We start from the raw sequence: 19,033 nt of genomic DNA, 5'->3' as shown, positions 1-19,033 counted from the left end.
TAGATACATGTTTAAGAATGTTACAGAAGCAGGATTTGCCATACCTATTATGTCTGTTATGCCTAAATGGGTCAAACTCAATAAACTGATAGATTGATATAATCTCATGTACATATAATTAAAACAATGATATAAATAAAACTACCCCCCGTATCATAACCACTCTGTTATTAATAATCAACATTTATATATTAATTCACTTAAGATTAATTTAACTACTCAATTCATCAAGTGCCTCCTTAACAAAGTTTTATGGTAGGTTTGAGAAAAATTAGTACACTGAGGTAAATATGCATTTTTAAAACCATATTTTTATACTTAAAATTATATTTCAAATAGCCACAAATGAGATTTAAGTGATACAGCGAAATGAGTGGTGGCTCCTCAAAAGTTATATACATATCCAAATCTATGGAACCTGTCAATGTTACCTTACTTAGAAAAAAAATGTCTTGCCAAATGCTATTAAATTAAGGAAATGAGATCCTCCTGGATTGCCTAGGTGGTCCCTAAATCCAATGGCAAGTGTCCTTATAAGAGACAGAAGAGAAGAAGATACACAGAAAAAAGGCCAGATAAAGAAGTGAACAGAGATTGGGGTCGTGAAGCCACAAGCCAAGGAATGTCTGGGGCCACCAGAAGCTGGAAGATGCAAGGACAGATTTTTTACTAGAAACTCTGGAGGCAGTATAGCCCTGCGACAACATGGTTTCATACTTCTGGCCTCCGAAACTGTGAGACAGTGAATTTCTGTTGTTTTAAGTTAATAAGTTTGTGGGGATTTCTTACAGCAACGCTGGAAAAAAATACTCATGGAAATGAGGGTAACAGACAGTATGAAAGGTGTATTAATTAAAAAAAAGAAAATCAAGTGGTAATATAAACCCTTAGGATAGTAGAAAGGAAATCAAAAGCTATTATCCATCAAATGTCATCCATGTTAAAACTTCCAGATATATTAGGATAGTTCTTGTTCCAATTACAAAGAAGTACCGTTTATGCCTTTGTTTCATGACTCCTTCTCCTAAAATACTGCAATCCATAATCACTTAAGTTCTTTGAGCTCCCTGCACTCCAGGTGTCCACATGCTCTATGATTTTCCTTGTGAAGTTATTTTTAAGTACTCATCATAATATAGAGGTGTTACAAACTGTAAGGTAACCATATGTGATTAATATTGTCTTCACAAAATGTTAATAAACTATAAATATCAAGTTGTTTTACCTTTGGACCTTGTCTTCCGGGATATCCTGGTAATCCTGGAACTCCAAGTTTTCCCTATAGTTAAAATATATAATGATCAAAGTAATATTTTAAGTTAAATTAAGTTTACATAATGATTTCAGTATTTTTTCTAAATATTAGAATCACATATTGTACACTCAAAAGGAAGATTTGCAGGTTTTTATCATTATTTACCTTCATTAAGTTTCTTCATGTGAATAAGAAAATTCTTGCTTTGAACATATTTCTAATGTTATAATGTTTTCTAACTTAACCTTTATTATATAAGTGATAGTGCCTTCTTTAGGTACATAAATCCTGAGGTTTTAGAGTACTCTACACTTCTTTATGAATTGTAAAGCATGGTTAAAAATAGTCCTAAGCTTTTTCAACATTGAATACTATTTTAAATTAGTTGATGTAACTGGCACAATATTTAGATTTTATCACTCCAACTAGAGTAAATCTTTTTGATAAAGTTATTTCATTTATCCCAGTCTAAATATAAAACAAGGGATCATGAGTTACTTAACTTTTCTCAATGAGTAAGTAAACCTAGATATGCAAAGACATTCAGAATTAAATTTTAAGCCAAATTTCTTCTTTCACTCTAACATGTTGAAATATCCGGACTAATAAATATAATATGTGTTGAGAGCTTTAGCTAATAATGATGGTTTTTGTGGAGTGTTTATTCCTCCAAGCAGATAATCGAATATACTATTTTATTCCAGTGCAATGAGGTTGCCTTTCAATCTGAAAGTGCTAAAACAAAATTTAAGTTATAATGAAGTCCAACAATGTGTAACAAACACCAGATGGCTTAAAATATTATCCTAAACAATTTACTTCCCTAAAATTTCTCTCTGAACAAAGCATTAATTTAAAAAAAAAAAACAGGTAGAAGGATAAAAATAAATGAATTGAATAAAATATGTATGTGGAATTTTACCATGCATCCATTTCCTTAATAAGATACTTATAAAAGCATACTTCATTTATAAAATATTATTTACTACTGTCTTAAACATTAGAAAGCATAATGTATCATTTTCAATGTACATTGAACAACTAAAAATGGAAAATAAACACAAGTTCAAATTTGTATGTGCATTGATAAAAGATGAACAGAAGTTTCTAAATAAAAATAAGTATTTTACTAGATGAAACAAGGTAAAAAATTAAAAGTATGGTTAATGACCTTGTTACAGATTGAACTAAAGAGCTGTCCACGTCATGATCAGCATTGCATAGATAAGTAGTCTTTAGATGGAAAATATGCAAACTAACCCTAAGAAGTATACTTACAATGATGTCACCTTGGATACACTATCACAGTTTGTTTTATACCATCAATTTCAAGTTAAGTAAACTTATCTAATTCTGATCACAAGCTATGTGTTTTCTTTGTTAATTACCACATTAGAATGTATGGATATACTCTAATTCATTTTAGAGTCATTTTAAAATAAATTCTGGCAGAAAGTTTGCATTTTCAATAGGATGATAGGCAACTTCAGTAAACTAACAAATACTAATGAAATGTTACAAAAGAAAAGAACTGTGAGGTAAGTTAAGCTCCTGATTTATCACAATAGATTGTGTGACTGTTTACACATGATAGAGGCTAAGAAGACAGGAAGGTACCAGGATACCCTTTTAACCGCTGGCGTTGGGCATTTTAAATGAAAAGGTTTAAACATCTCAAAGGGCCTTGTTTTCCCCTAATCTTTTACTTCTGCTGCCAAATCACTATAACAGTGTTCGTTAATTTACAATTAGCAATGTTTTTTCAAAGTGTGAAACTGTAGAAGTTTCAAAGTATAAAACCTTATAAGAACTGTCACATTAGATAATTCACAAGGACATGAGGAATTTTCTTTTTATTTGTTTATTCTTACTCTCTGTATAATACCTATATCATATATTTTCTTTCCGAGATACAATGGTTGGGACTGTCATTTGTAATTTTCTTAAATAGCATGAAGTTTATGGCATGTTTGTTGTAGAAAATATAGACATATACATATAGAAAAGGAACCATTTGAATTATGCCAGCAAGAGATTATTGATATTCTGCTTTAGTATATATAATGCAATAACATTTGTCATAGGCTGTTCTCATTTTTTTATTTAGCTTCATACATTATCAAAAATTTGCCATGTCACTAAATCCTCCATGAAGTCAAATTTCAATGTTGCTAATATCATATTGCAATATGAATGTAATGGTTGCAAATACTTTTGACACAACACATAATGCCCAGTGTCTCTCAAAACAATGAATATTAGAATTATCTGGGGATGTTTTAAAACATATTGATACTTGTGTCAAGCCCAGATTAAAATTAAAATCCCCTGAAGTTGGGCCTGAATACCAGTGTTTTTTAATAGACTTATTATGTGAAATGCATGTTTACGTAGAAAAAATAAAAGATGATTCTACTTGGTACAAAACCATAAGTAGATCCTTTTTCACTGATTATTTCATCCTTTAATCGTGCATCCTTTAATTCTCAACATCTAATGTGGAAGAACTCTAAGAGTAGCTGATTCTACATGGCCAAGGAGGGCATAGAGGACTAGAAAATAAGGAAGAGTAACAAAAGAAATGTCTATCTCATAATCATACCTCTTAGGAGTATTTAATAGGAATTTAATAGAATTCTGTATTTAATATAGACATATATATACACACACATACATGTATAATATATATATATATATATATATGAGAAAGAAAAGGAATCATCTGAATTCTATCCATAAGAGATTATTTATATTTTGCTTTACTGTACATAATGTGATAACACTTGTCATAGACATTTCTTGCTTTTTTTAAAAATCTAACTTCACAGTACATTACAGAAAATTTACCATATCACGAAATACTTTATGAAAGCAAATTTTAATGTTGCCTAATATTACATTGAAATGTAAATGTAATGGTTGCAAATTTAAAATGATAATGAAAAATTTTATCTTTAATGTATTAAGAACTCAATTTCTGACACTAGTTATTGAAAGAATTTAAAATGATAGTGAAACATCATTTGCAAGTGTACCGGTGAATTTAAAGTCATTTACCAACCTTTTCTCCTGCTTGACCTGAAGGACCTGGGTCTCCGGTTGGGCCTGCTCGACCTTTCGGGCCTTCAGGGCCATCTTCCCCTCTTGGGCCAATCTGACCAACTTCTCCCTGAGGCACAGAATAACAACATTCTTATGAATGAAAATGAAACTTCTTTACAAAAATTATAACAGTGCAAAAATTATGACAGTGAAAGAGATCTGATTTAACAAACTCCATCTTGCCTTTTACCTTCAAACTGCCCTTGATCATAACAGGGCGTGGGGCAAGATAACATTGGGAGAAATGTACTTTATAGTTCAAGTGATGATAGTTCTTCCCCAAACAAATCTGTCTTTATAAACACTAATACAAAGCCACAAGGTTAGAATTATGAGAGGGGTGTGGACTTCACTAAAATGTAGGCATAGTAAAGAATTACCAGCCATTGTTCTGAAAGTTACAATTTTTATAATTTCCCTAATTACTCCTGTAAATAACGTCACTATGTAGAACGTAAGTTTGGCCTATTGAGGTGTCTTATCAGACTTCTGCATTTCTGACAACCAGCTGACTCCACCCAGACCAATGATTCCTGACTTAACCGGCCCTGTGGTCCCCAGCCAGAAGCTGAATCAGAACACAAGGACGATTTTTCCATCCCCCTATGATTGCATCCTCAACCAGCAGCAGTTCTCATTTCCTAGCCTCCTGCCCACCAAACTATCTTGAAAAAACCCTATCCTCCAAATTTTTGTGGAGGCTAATTTGAGTAATAATAAAATTCTTGTCTCCTATTCAGCCAACTCTTTGTGTAGAGAAAGAGTCAAATTCTTTCTCTATTGCAATTCCCCTGTGTTGATAAATAGGCTCTATCTGGGCAGCAGGCAAGATAAACCCATCAGGCAGTTACAAAAATACATTTGGAGATTGAAAGTCATAAATTACAGTCTATTGCAAGAGTTTTCAACTTTGGTGTGTTTACTAATGTTTTTGTTCATGACAAACAGGCTTGAAAGTGACTTCATCAGTCATTTCATGTTTAATAAACTGAATATAGTCTGACGTTTGAAAATCTACAAAAGTCTAATCCTACTATATATGACACTAAATTGCTTTTAATGCATCTGTGTTGCAGAGAGAGAGGGAAAAAAATAGTAATAAAGATTGGACAGTAGCTTTGGAAATTACTGTTTGGAACACAAGAAAAATACCTCTATTTTGTACTTGGCTTTTATCTTTAATGTTTAAGAACTTGTATATGGATGTTATTGCCCCAATCCTACATGGAGACTTCATTTGAATTTCAGGGAAACAAACATTTTCTATAGAATGCTTCTTTGTTCAGATGTATCAGGTACTAGCATATTAATTAAAAATAAATCTTCCCAATAAAGCATTTAATTTGCATTAGATAACTAATATTTCTGTTTGTTTTCTATAATGTATTACTAGAAAAACCTACTATTTTTACATTCAAAAATTGAACACCACCATATAATGAAAATTCATGAAAGTTGCACACATATACTTTCCAGGCAGCATAGCTCATTATATATGAACAAAATTTAGAACAAACTTATCAAATTACTTCTAGCAATTTGATCATAATTTTTTAACGTCCTATGTATAAACAATACTAACATGTGTGTGTGTGTGTGTGCGCGCGCGCAGGTGCATGTTTATTATGGAACTTACGGAAATATAGCATCTAAAAGACAATTTATACTACACTATCTCCACAAAAGTTAAAATCCCTAAATCTTAGTATAAACACTTAAATGATTAAAGACTTAGGTACTACAAACATTTTATTTATCATATGCTTACTATATTTAAAGATAAGCAAAGAAAAAAATATATATATTAAATTTTATGTACTAGTGCACATTTTCTTTATACTTACTCTATCACCTTTTAGACCCATGTCACCTTTGAATCCTGGAAAACCATCTTCACCCTAAAACATTATAAAAGGAATTAAATAGGAGTTTAATCAGTCCTTTGGAGTAACCTAAAATAGTGCTATAAAAATGTATGTGCTGATAATGAGGAAAAAATATTTTTTAGAAACGTGAATGGTAGTTGTGAAACTTACTCCTCCCTTTTCCAACTCCAGCCACAGATTCTGATCCCCACTGTCATCTCATTTTTTCACAATTATTGGCTATAAATTACGCTAGGACATTTTTCACAAATATGTTCATTAAATCTTATTTTATGAGGGAAATAACCATTCTCCCATAAAAACATATATTCTATACTAGTTAAACAAATAAAAAGTAAATATTTAGCCAGGTGTGGTGGTTCACACCTGTAATCCCTGCACTTTAATAGACTGAGGCAGGAGTTTGAGGCCAGCCCGGGCCACATGGTAAAACTCCAACTCTACAAAAAAAAATAATAATAATAATTTAAAAAAATGAACCAGGTGTGTGGGTGTATGACTGTAATCTCAGCCACGAAAAAAGCTGAGGTGGGAGGATTGTTTGAGTTCAGGAGGTCAAGGCTGCAGTGGGCCATGATCGTGCTACCGCACTCAAGCCTGGTGACAGAGCAAGAACTTCTCCCAACAACAACAACTACAATAACAACAACAAAAGGAAACAATTATCATTTTAACTTTGTATTACAAGAGCTCTGGAGTAACAAAATTGATAAAATAATTTTCCCTTAATTTATTAATTTATGCCTATAAATTTTATATCGTGTATTTTTTATCATGTCCATTAGATAAATGCCTTCTAGCTCAATGTGTTCTGTATCTTACAATCTTCTTTCAGGTAAGATTGATTATATAAAATAGAAATTAATAATATCTTTTGCAGGTAGAATTGCTCATTGTAGCACTAAACACACAGAGCAACAATGCTGAAAACGGAGTCACTTAATGAAGAGAGGAGCAATTTGGGCTATGGAAATATTTTCTATCATTCTTATTGAAACCTGGATTTTTAAGTAAGTTGCATAAACAACCTTATTATCTCTTAAGTTCAAGAAAAAAAAAATACTAAGAAATAATCATTCATGTATTCAATAAAATTAATCGAGCAATTACTCATTCGAAGTGCTGTGGAGTATTTTGAGGTATTTGTTTTACCAGTAAAATCTAAAAGTGAGCCAGGAGCAGTGGCTCACACCTGTATTCCCAGGTATTGGGAGGCTAAGGTGGGTGGATCATCTGAGGTAAGGAGTTTGAGATCAGCCTGACCAACATGGTGAAAGCCTGTCTCTACTAAATACAGAAAAATTAGCCGGGCATGGTGGTGGGTGCCTGCTATCCCAGCTGCCCGGGAGGCTGAGGCAGGAGAATTGCTTGAACCTAGGAGGTGGAGGTTGCAGTGAATTGAGATCACTCTGCTGTACTCCCGGCTTGGCAACAGAGGGAGATTCCATCTCAAAAACAAAACAAACAAACAAACAAAACTGAAAGTGGGACATTTGCAGTCATTTTGGTACAAATGAAGTAGAAAGGGTGTCCAGAGAAGAACGCCAAAATGATGATAATGACAATGATGTATGGTGCTGGTGGAGGGGGTGGTGAGGCAGGAGGTTAATAGGGAAGGTGTGATGGAGGGGTTGGTATTTCAGTTGGTAGAAATGGATTTGATTTGAGAATTTCAGAAAAGAACATTTTGGGCTGTGTATGAAAACAAATCTAGGAAGGGTCGGCACAAATATCTCCACATCTTACTGCCAAAATGACCTCCTTAAAATACAGAATTGGTCACATCAATTTTTACTTTAAAATATCCTAGTGATATCAAATTCCTAGTAATCAATATAAGGCACCTCCCTTCACCACATGATCTAGCCCTTCTTTACCTCGTCAGTCTTTTGTCTTGAATTTCTCCTAAAATTAACCTCTCCATCTCGTGGCCTTCACTGAATAATTATTATCCCATCAATATGCCATCCTGCATTTTCTAGATCATAGGTTGCTTTCCTTCTACCAAATCGCCGAACACAAGAATCCTGCCAAATTAACCTGTGAGTCTCCAGTGCCAAACATGTTTTGGACCTTCAGTAACCACAGTGTTCAAGAAACATTTACTAAATGCCTCAGTGTGAGTTCAGCAAGGTATATTAAAGTCCAGAAAATACCAAATACTGGGTACTTGTGAATATGAGACCTAATCCTGGAAAAAGAGATTCAAACTGTTATCTTGCATACTCAAAGAACTGCAGCATGCCTGGGATTTTTTTTTTTTTTTTTTTTCAAGAGAAAACCATGCCATTTTCACCATCCTGCCCATAAAGTGGCCTCATAAGGAGGAGGATGCTTTCTGTACTGAATGTGATTGGGCAATGGCAGAGGCTTAAGAGCTGAGAATGACCACTGAACTTGCTATTGACAACTGTCTTCATTATCTTCTCCCTAGAGAAAAACACAATTACATAGCTGCCATGCCTAGTTTACCAAACACTGCACTATATGTCTAAAAATCACTTATAGTTTTTACAGACAGAGTTTTATTTTTTATTTATTTTTAAAGTGAGAACTCAGTCTACGGGGAGGCTATTTTTCTCATGTTTTAGTTTTCAGCATATTCATGTTAAAAAAACAATTAGATGATTCAATTAGGTATTTCCTTACAACAAATGTCATTTTTTAACAAGTGACATATCAAGTTATTAAGATTTCTAGTACTAAAATAATCAGATAAGGAAAAAAAAGAAGAAAACATAGATTTAGAAGATGTATAAAAGTGGAATTCATCTATGCCATCTAATTTATTGAGCTGTGTTGTTCCAGGCTTAAGACACAAATCTGAGGCTAAAAAATGGAGAATTTTAATCATAATTAGAGTATTAACTTGCTATTTCACCTTTGGTTAACAATTAACATCATTATTTTTAACAACTTTCCATTTTCTTCTATCCCTTATGAGATAAACGATCAATTATCTTGAATACTCAGAAAAACGAAATAAATAAGGCATATTAATAATTCATCAGGACTTAATCCTTCACAGAGTTCGAAAATATGGAGAATTCTTACCATTAAAAAATTCTACTAACATTTATACAAAATTTCTCTAAATCAATAATTTAGAAAACTCAATCATAATCTATAATAAGACATAATTTACTACTTGATTGGTGTATTAGAATAAAAGGTATAGCTGAAAATATCTTTAAATTTTTTTAGGAAATTGTCTTTATTTTATAGATTTCAAATGAAGCTGAGACAAAGTAACCAGGAAAACTATAACAAGAACCCAGAACTTCTGGTTCCTAATTTAAAATTTCAGTTATTTTCCTCTCTGTATACTTGCATCTTCTGAGACTATACACCCCCAAAACAATGAGCAATTGTTAAGTTTTCCTACATACAAAAAATGTATCTTATTTTTTTTTCCCCATATGGCTTTGTCCTCACATATATCTAGTCATGTATAATTTTATTTGCCTCTGTCACTTTGCAACTCTCCGACAAGTTTCAGCAGTTAACAACATCTCCATCCCACTCAGGCACTTTTCTTTTAAACACTGCCTGGCCCCTCTAAACATCCTTGATGGGTACTAATTGCAGAGGAAAACATTTGCATTGTTACTTACATTTCTCAACAAGACAAATTCTAAACAGAGACATTATTTCAAGCATAGGCAACCTACAAATTATATGTTAAACCCTGCCTGACTCACCACTGTGCTCATCTGTCAATTCAGTGAGACACTATACAGTCTTCTCTTGGTATCTAAGGGTGATTGATTCCAGGACCCTAACCCAACTTCCTATATCAAAATCTGTGGATGTTCTAGTTCTTGAAATAGAATGCTATAGTATTTATTTAGAGCCTACTCACATCCTCCTCCTTTATACTTTAAACCACCTCTAGATTACTTATAATACCTAATAAAATTTAAATGCTACATAAACAGTTGCTATATTGTCTTCTTAATTTGTATTATTGTATATTGTTACTCCGTATATTTTTGACAGGGTCTCAGTCTGTCATTCTGGCTGGAGTACAGTAGCTTAATCATGGCTTGTTGCAGCCTTGACCTCCTGAGCTCAAGCAACTCTCCCTCCTCAGCCTCCCAAGTAGCTGGGACCACAGGTGCATGCCACAGTACCTGGATAATTTTAAAAATATTTTATAGAGATGATGTCTCACTATTTTGCCCAGGCTGGTCTTGAACTACTGGACTTAAATAATTCTCCTGCCTTGGCCTCCCAACGTGTTGGAATTATAGGCATGTGCCACTGTGCCCAGTCACATTGTACTTTTTAATTTAATTTTTTGTTTTTCAAGTATCCTTGATCTGTGGTTTATTGAATCCATGGGTGCAGAACCCATAGGGAGAGCCAGCTGGTACTTCAAAGTTCATCTAGGTGATCAGAATGAACTGAGATAACCATTAAGTAGGTAAGCTAATGTGAAATGTATGGCCTTTTTCATACAATAAATCTGACAACATAGTTGCTTACTTTTAGTATATAATAGTAGCTTTTTTCAGATAAAGTATAATGGATATAATAAATCCATCCCTTTTTGTTATCCATTTCTTATTGGTACCAAATCCACACATAAGCCTTTTGATAATATTGTAACTATGAAAATAAATGACTATCCTTGAAAAAATACTAGCATTTGATATAATTTGGATATTTACCCACCCAAATCTCATGTTGAAATGTAATCCCCAAGGTGGAAAATGGAACCTGGTTGGGGGTGATTTGATCATGGGGGTGGATTTCTCATGAATGGTTTAGCACCATCTCCTTGATGCTGTCCTTCTGATAGTGAGTGCCTTCTCAGGAGATGTGATTCTTTAAAAGCATGTGGCACCTTCTTCACCCCTCCTGCTCCTGCTCCCAGCATGTGGGATGCCGGTGCCCTCTTTGCCTTCCACTGGAAGCTTCCTGAGGACTTCTTAGAAGCAGATGCCACTATGCTTCCTGTACAGCCTGCACAACCATGAGTCAATTAAACCTCTTTTATTATAAATTACCCAGTCTCAGGTATTTCTTTATAGCAGTGCAAGAACAGTCTAATAGAGTATGATGTTATGAGTATGATATTAGCAATAGTTAATATCCATGTATATCTCACCAAACCTGCCAATATTTATACTATGCAACGATGTGTTGTTTTAACTTTGTATGAAATATTGTAGTAAGAATTAATTCAATACTGATTCTGAGTGTATTAGTCTGCTTTTACACTGCTATAAAGATACTACCTGATACTGGTTAATTTATAAAGGAAAGAGGTTTAATTGACTTACAATTCTGCATGGCTGGGAAAGTCTCAGAAAACTTACGATCATGGTAGAAGGCAAAGAAGAAACAAGTGCCTTCTTCACAAGATAGAGGAGAAAAAGAATGAGAGAAAGGAGAAGCACCAGACACTTATCAAACAACCGGATCTTGTTAAGAGCAGACTCACTATCAGGAGAATATCATGAGGGAAACCTCCCCCATGATCTCATCACCTCCCACCATGTGCCTCCCTAGACAGGTGGGAATTCCAGTTTGGATTAGAATTCAGGATGAGATTTGGGTGGGCACACAGCTAAACTCTATCACTGAGTAATGTCATTCCCTTTGCATTTCATCATAATCTTTGAAGGATTTGGGGCTCTGCACTCCTATTAAAGGTATCCTTGAAAAAAACCTGAATGTCATGGTCTTCAGCAAAAGCCAATTATCTACAAATTCCCTATAAAAGATCCTATATTCATTCATAGTTTTAGGTACATTATTTCATTCACTTTTGCCTGGTTTTAATTTTTATTTCTCACTTTTTAACACTATTGATTTGTGCGTATTATTATATAGAAAGACTTCCTCTTTCCCCAACGGATTTAGTGTACTTCTAACTCTCCTGTTTTGTGTTGAATTTATTTATACATTTTGAGGATTTCAGCAGTGAAAAAAGGAATAAACACTCATATGTTATGCATCTAACTGGACAACATCTGAATCCTGTAGTAAATCTATTCCTAAAGCCAACAGTACGATTTATAAAACTTAAGCACATGTAAAAAAAAAAAAGATGCAGAATTAATTCTCTTATGTAACATAATTTAGTTTCTGTTCTAGTATTTAACCCTCATCACAAGATATAAGACATTGTTTTTAAGTTGTGAAGATAAAAGGTACAAAATTATACTAGCATTGTGTAGTATGTAAGTAATCACTCAATATATTCAAGAAATAAAATATCTGTCAAATAAATTTAAATGTTAGCATGATATACAGAAATTAAAACCACCTAAACTATTACATTTTACCTTTTCACCTTTAGATCCCTTGAGACCTCTGACACCATCTGCTCCCTGTGGAATAAATTAGAAGTATTAAATGACTATAACATTTCACATTGAAAGTGTATAATGTGAAAACAATTTAACAGTTACCTTGACTCCTCGGGGGCCAGGGTAGCCAATAGGACCTTGTGGACCAGGAGGACCCTGAAATACATTAATTACCACTTATATGTATAATAAATTGAAAGTGCTACTCATTTACATACTGTAATTTTACCAAATTATCTACAAGGATATGGTTTTTTCTACTGCTAATATTTGACAAAGATTTTTTGGTAGTTTACTCTTTGTTTCTACAATCAGATATGATGAAAAAAAAACATGTAACTAGCACTATTCACTCCAAATGTATTATATCATATATTCATACTAAAAATATGATATTGAAATGGACTAATAAGGCAAATCTTATAAGCATGTAAAATAATGTAAACAATTCAAAAATTAATAATTTGATTTTTAACCTAAAATATGCTATACTGAAAGTCTATAACAGTTATTGAAAAACTTAACAAGATTGATAATTTCAAACAGAAAATTATAAATTAGTAGCATTCACTCCATCAAGTATATAATCAAAATTATATATCTTCCACAGCTGGTTTTATTTCTCTAGTCTACCTACATAAAACGTTCTATAAATCATAATTTATAATTTCTGCAGTAATGCTGAAATTTTAATGTTATTTTAAAAGAATTCAAAACAAATGTAAACCAAATGATCCTACCCCTGCTACTGTAATCTAAAGTAGCACTAACATTTAATATGCATATATTACATTTCACTTTGATATTTTGATAGTCATTGGTCTTAATTTAACATTTTATTAGATAATGGTTACCAGAAAGTAATAATAATAAAATTGGGGTTACATATGCAGTTCAGTAATATTGAGTAATTCTTGTCCAATTTCATTGTTTTACATTATTACCATTTACTCCATACATAATTCACATGCAGAATGTGCACATATTCCTAGCCATGGGAATATTTTTTAAAAGGACAGAACATAGTCTAATTTCTAAAATTACTAATATAAAATTAAAAGTAGTCTAAGATATCTTTTTTATACCCAAAATAACTATATGAACATAATTTATATATATGAGATGACCAAATTAAGGCATTTTCTCTTGGAAATTTTTTAATAGGACATTTAGATGGATACTTTGTAACCTACCAGAGCACCCTTTTCTCCAGACTGGCCTTCTTTCCCAGGATGACCCTATATTTAGCAAAAACATACACTGATAAGATGTTATATAAACAGAGTTAATAATACTATGAAAGTATTTCTTTTGTTATTAAATCTACTAAGATCTTACTCTTTAAGTTTCAAAAACATTGAACGCTTTTGCATCAGTGTGTATGGTTTTAAATAAATTGGAAACTATGGCATTTGGAAGTAAACATAATAAGCTTATATGTGATGGATGTAAGTTTCCTCAAATACATAACGCATTTGAGAGAGCTTAGAAAAAGGACATCAAATAATACATATTGTTCATTAGTAATTCATCCCCAGCCTCAAAGACTTATATAAAGGTATTTAAATTGCCTTATATTTTGCAAATTAATCGAATGATCGTATGTGCACCTTCAAAGGGGCACTAAGACATGTGGATGAGACAGCTGAATATACAGCATGATCATAAATAGTAACAGTGTTAATAATCAACTTATTGAGATTCAGTAAATAAAAACTACAGCCATATCACAATTATACTCAATAGCAAGGAGAGGTAGGATGAGAAATCTTATATCCTAGCACTAAAAAATCTGAATATGTAGTTTAAAGAGGAAAAAAAATCTGTAAATAAAAAAACGTTTTTAATATAATAACTGTAGAGGTTACACAATTTCATTATTTATTACTATTTAAAGGGAAATAATAAATATTGCTATATTTCCAGAAAAGAAAGAAATCCCTGTAGGCTGAGGTATTTTCATGAAAGATGTCTGAGAACATTTATCAATGGTGAGTAACGTCACCTGGACTCATAGAAATAGCTACTTTGAAAAGGAGGAGAGGATGGAAGGGCTTTCTAGGAGAGGAAACAGAATTGTGAAAGATAAGGTGATAGAAAATTTAGATTATGCTAAGAAAATGTGAGTGGACCTGCTTACCTGGAGCTAAAGGTTAAGGAGGAAGTAAAAAGAAAAAAAAAATATAAGATTCTGCGGAGGTTCTAGGTTAGAGTGCCAAATAAGTTTCTGCAAAAGCTACGGTGAACTCATTAAAGATTTTGCAATATAGAAGTGACATGATAAAAGGTATTTTAGAGAGATCAATGTTTAAATACTGGCTCAATTTACTTTTATTACTAACCTCATATAATCATTTCTAAAACACATGTAAAATCTAGTTTTAAAGATAATGTAAAGAAATTTTAATGACCAGGTAGCTGTTACTTACAGGAGGCCCATCAGCACCAGGAAGTCCAGCAAGTCCTGGTTTTCCTTGTGGTCCCTTATCAAATAGAGAAAAAAAAACTATTAAAAAATAAAAATAATTTTAAAAAGCTTTAACTTGTACATACACTACTAATGAAATTCTTAGCCTGAGTCACTGGATTCAATCCATAAGTAATAAACATCTAAATAACTTTTGAATATATTATTTGGAGGAAATGCCACATAAAGATAAATTAAAACTAAATGTAACATGTCACAGGTATGCTAGGTTTTAGTCTGCTTATAATCTTAGATGTGTCTTTTTTTAAATTAACAAATTAGTTGTTCAATACCACAATAAATCGAAGCTTAGAGAACAAAAAGGAAAGCATTATAGATCAGAAATATATTGATTCATATCATTAAAGAGGTAAAGATTGTACTATTTCCCTCAATAATATTAATAAGTACTAATTCAAAAAATTACATAGTAACATTGATGAAACACCATTTTTATTTTTAAAAATTAAAAAATATTTTGTGCAATGTTATGGTGTGATAATTATTCATAGGAAATGAAGGAAAGTAAATCTATTTTAATGTAAAAAGAACATATCCTAATAGGTAACCAACAAGATAATAGTAAAGTAACAGTTCAACAGATTAATCCCTGTTTAACCACACAGAGTTTCAAATCACATTGAACATGACCATTTCTAAGTTTGGAACATGATAAGAATCACTACCTTTTCTTGGTAGTGACAGTATCTTTCCTTGGGAATCAGACGTTTTCTTGGGAGAAAAGTAGACATTCTTCTAAGAATATTAAATTTATCAAGCTCCCAGAGCCCAGGTCATTATTATTGACACATCAAGTTATTGTCCAAGATTCAGAATCAATGGGAAGGTCAAGGACATATCAGCAAGCCTAAATGCTGGACATATTTTTGGGCTTTTTTCATTCTCAGGGAGTAAAGTATAATCATTGTATTCATATTGCCTGACATTGCAGTTTTACAAGAAAGTTTCAACCAAATCAGCATAAGACAAAAATGAATTAAAAGTAACCTTTAAATTGAAAAATTAAGTTTTAACCAAAAGTAATTACACCTCATTTAAAGGACTTGAACGTTTCAACCTTCTTCACCAGTCTACAAAAGTCATATTCAATCAAGTAATTTAACACCATGTAATAAGTATCATAAAACACAAAATTTTTACTCTCATTTTGCCTGTCATTTAAATTACCTTTCACTCTCAAGGCAGTGGTTTTATTTCTTCAAAGCAAAATGTAGTATATAAACAATTATTTCATTAATTTTTATTATCAGCAAATGTGATATTTTTATGACAATAACCTTTTGGGTAATAAATATTGCACGGAATTTTTATGTTGCTATATATTTGAGAATAGACAAGAGGCCGGGTGCGGTGGCGGCTCACGCCTGTAATCTCAGCACTTTGGGAGGCCTAGGTGGGCTGATCACTTGAGGCCAGGAATTTGAGATCACTCTAGGCAACATGTTGAAACTCCATCTCTACTAAAAATACAATAATTAGCAGGGCCTGGTGGCGCATGCCTGTAATCCCAGCTACTAGGGAGGCTGAGGCAGAAGGATTGCTTGAATCTGGGAGGCAGAGGTTGCAGTGAGTGGAGATGGCTCCATTGCACTCCAGCCTGGGTGGCAGAGCAAGACTCTGTCTCAAAAAATAATGATAATAATAATAAAATAAATAAATAATAGGCAAGATACATTCAAACTCTTGCACTATAAGATTGTTATTTAAACAAACTAAAATGAAGAGATCTCTTTCAGAATGGAAGTTCCATGATAGCAGAATATCTTGTCTGCTTTGTTTACTGTTTGCTGTTTCCCTGGAGGGGTGGGGAAAAAAAGTTAAAAGAATGTAATATATTTAATTTTAATAAAGTAGTTAGTTTATTGAATGTTTCTATGTACCATGTTAGGCAATTTATGTTCATTATCCACATTCTCAAAGAATTGCAAGAAATAGTATCGATTAACAGTTTAGGTAAATTAGCCGATGCTAATACGTGACAGCATTGCAATCTGGATGAACTTAGGTTCCTATCCATGTCTTCAAAATTCCTCCCTTTAATATTTATTTTGTGTCCTGTTATTTTATACTGGACTCAAGACAGTCATGTAACATCAATTGCTACTGAGCAATTAATATATGAGTAAACTCCGAAATTAAATCACAGGAAATATTTAGAAGAAATCACAATTTATCACAGGATGTATTTGGTATATTTATCAAAAATATCAGAAAAAAACAATATAATATCTTATCTATTTTAGTTAATTAACTTAATTTTTATGAAATATTTTTACCAAAAATAAAAGCCAGGCTATAAGAAGTTAGCAAAAATCATTGTTCTTGGATAGTAAAAATATATGACATTAGCTAAATTATATTAAAATGCTAAATTATACCATGATACAATTAAAACATTACTATTTACCAAATTTTCAGAGACAAGACTCCTCAGCCAGAATAAATAAATCATAGCTATCATTAAAAATAAAAGTAGGTTGGGCGCGGTGGCTCAAGCCTGTAATCCCAGTACTTTGGGAGGCCAAGACGGGTGGATCACGAGGTCAGGAGATTGAGACCATCCTGGCTAACACGGTGAAACCCTGTCTCTAGTAAAAAATACAAAAAACTAGCCAGGCGAGGTGGCGGGTGCCTGTAGTCCCAGCTACTCGGGAGGCTGAGGCAGGAGAACGGCGTGAACCCAGGAGGCGGAGCTTGCAGTGAGCTGAGATCCGGCCACTGCACTCCAGCCTGGGCGACAGAGCGAGACTCAGTCTCCAAAAAATAAATAAATAAATAAATAAATAGATAAAATAATAAAAAATTAAAAATAATAATTTCTACTTTTTAATATAGATGTAATAAAAAATTTATATTATAGATGTATTATCATTAAAAAGTGTTTTCCTCATATTCTTGAGTATCTTTCTCCTTTTGATAATAAGAGATTGGTTTTGAATCTACTGGCTGGATATATTCAGATCAGAGGCAGAAGCAGTATGCACATAAGACAGCTCTTTTCTTACCACCAGAAATGCAGTAAACCAGATTCTATATTTTATCTGGCTTGGCACAGGGAATTCAGATATAACAACTTTTCCTAAGAGCAAATTCCTCTTAACAATCTAGTACATACATGATAAAATCATGGTAGAAATTTAACAGGTGCAGGTGCCAAGTGCAATGTAAAATAAATATATTTATAATGTGCTAATCTAAAATATGAGTGACCCAGATTAAAATCCCTGATCTAAATATTAAAAATAACCTTTAGAACCTAACATAACTCATAGGACATTTTCCAATAGTGCTCTGCATCTATGTCTAAAGCATCCACAGAAAAAAGTACTTTCAAAACTACTTAAATCTGATGTTTGCTCTCACAACTCAATATTAAGATAAATAATCCAATTAAAATATTAACCAAAAGAGTTTAATAGATATTTTATCAAAGACATGATAGAAATGGCTGCTAAGCATAGGAAAAGATGCTCAACAAAAGTAGTGATCAGGGAAATGCAAATTACAACCACAATGGCATACCATTTCACACCAACAAGAATGATCGTAATCAAGAAGACAGACAATAACAAGCATGAGTGAGAATGTGGAGAAATTACTATCCTCATACATCTTTGCTTGGAAGGAAAAATGGTACAATCAATATGGAAAAGAGTGGAATTCTCAAAATATTAAACATAAGTTTACCATAACCAAGGAATTCTACTTCTAAGTATATACCAAAAAGAAATGAAAACACATCGATACAAAGACTTGTATGCAATTATTCACTACAGCAGTGGTATGGATAATAGTGAAAAAGTATAAACTACACATATTCTATCAACTGCCAAATAAAAGTAAACAGAACCTGGTATAGCCAATCAATGGAATACTATCAGAACAAAATAAGGAGGAAAGTACTAATAAATAATAAGGAGCAAAGTACTAATAAAAGTACTATGGCATGGATGAACCTAAAATGAAAGAAGTCAGACATAAA

General features: G+C 32.7%; 1 protein-coding gene across 1 annotated transcript in view; it reads right to left on the bottom strand.

The window, feature by feature from the left end:
* The window catches only part of COL11A1 (collagen type XI alpha 1 chain), a 223,445-nt gene that overhangs the window by 102,218 nt on the left and 102,194 nt on the right, over positions 1-19,033 (bottom strand). Inside the window, exons 25-31 of the mRNA XM_023190917.2 lie at positions 14,993-15,046; positions 13,757-13,801; positions 12,666-12,719; positions 12,540-12,584; positions 6,202-6,255; positions 4,317-4,424; positions 1,226-1,279 (exon numbers count right to left, since the gene is read on the bottom strand). Of these exons, the coding sequence (XP_023046685.1) occupies positions 1,226-1,279; positions 4,317-4,424; positions 6,202-6,255; positions 12,540-12,584; positions 12,666-12,719; positions 13,757-13,801; positions 14,993-15,046 (414 nt within the window). The remainder of the gene's footprint in view (positions 1-1,225; positions 1,280-4,316; positions 4,425-6,201; positions 6,256-12,539; positions 12,585-12,665; positions 12,720-13,756; positions 13,802-14,992; positions 15,047-19,033) is intronic.

Source organism: Piliocolobus tephrosceles, chromosome 1, assembly GCF_002776525.5.
Source record: "Piliocolobus tephrosceles isolate RC106 chromosome 1, ASM277652v3, whole genome shotgun sequence".
Taxonomy (NCBI): domain Eukaryota; kingdom Metazoa; phylum Chordata; class Mammalia; order Primates; family Cercopithecidae; genus Piliocolobus; species Piliocolobus tephrosceles.
The sequence above is the reverse complement of the archived record's forward strand: the minus strand, read 5'-3'. Positions and strand labels throughout refer to the sequence as shown.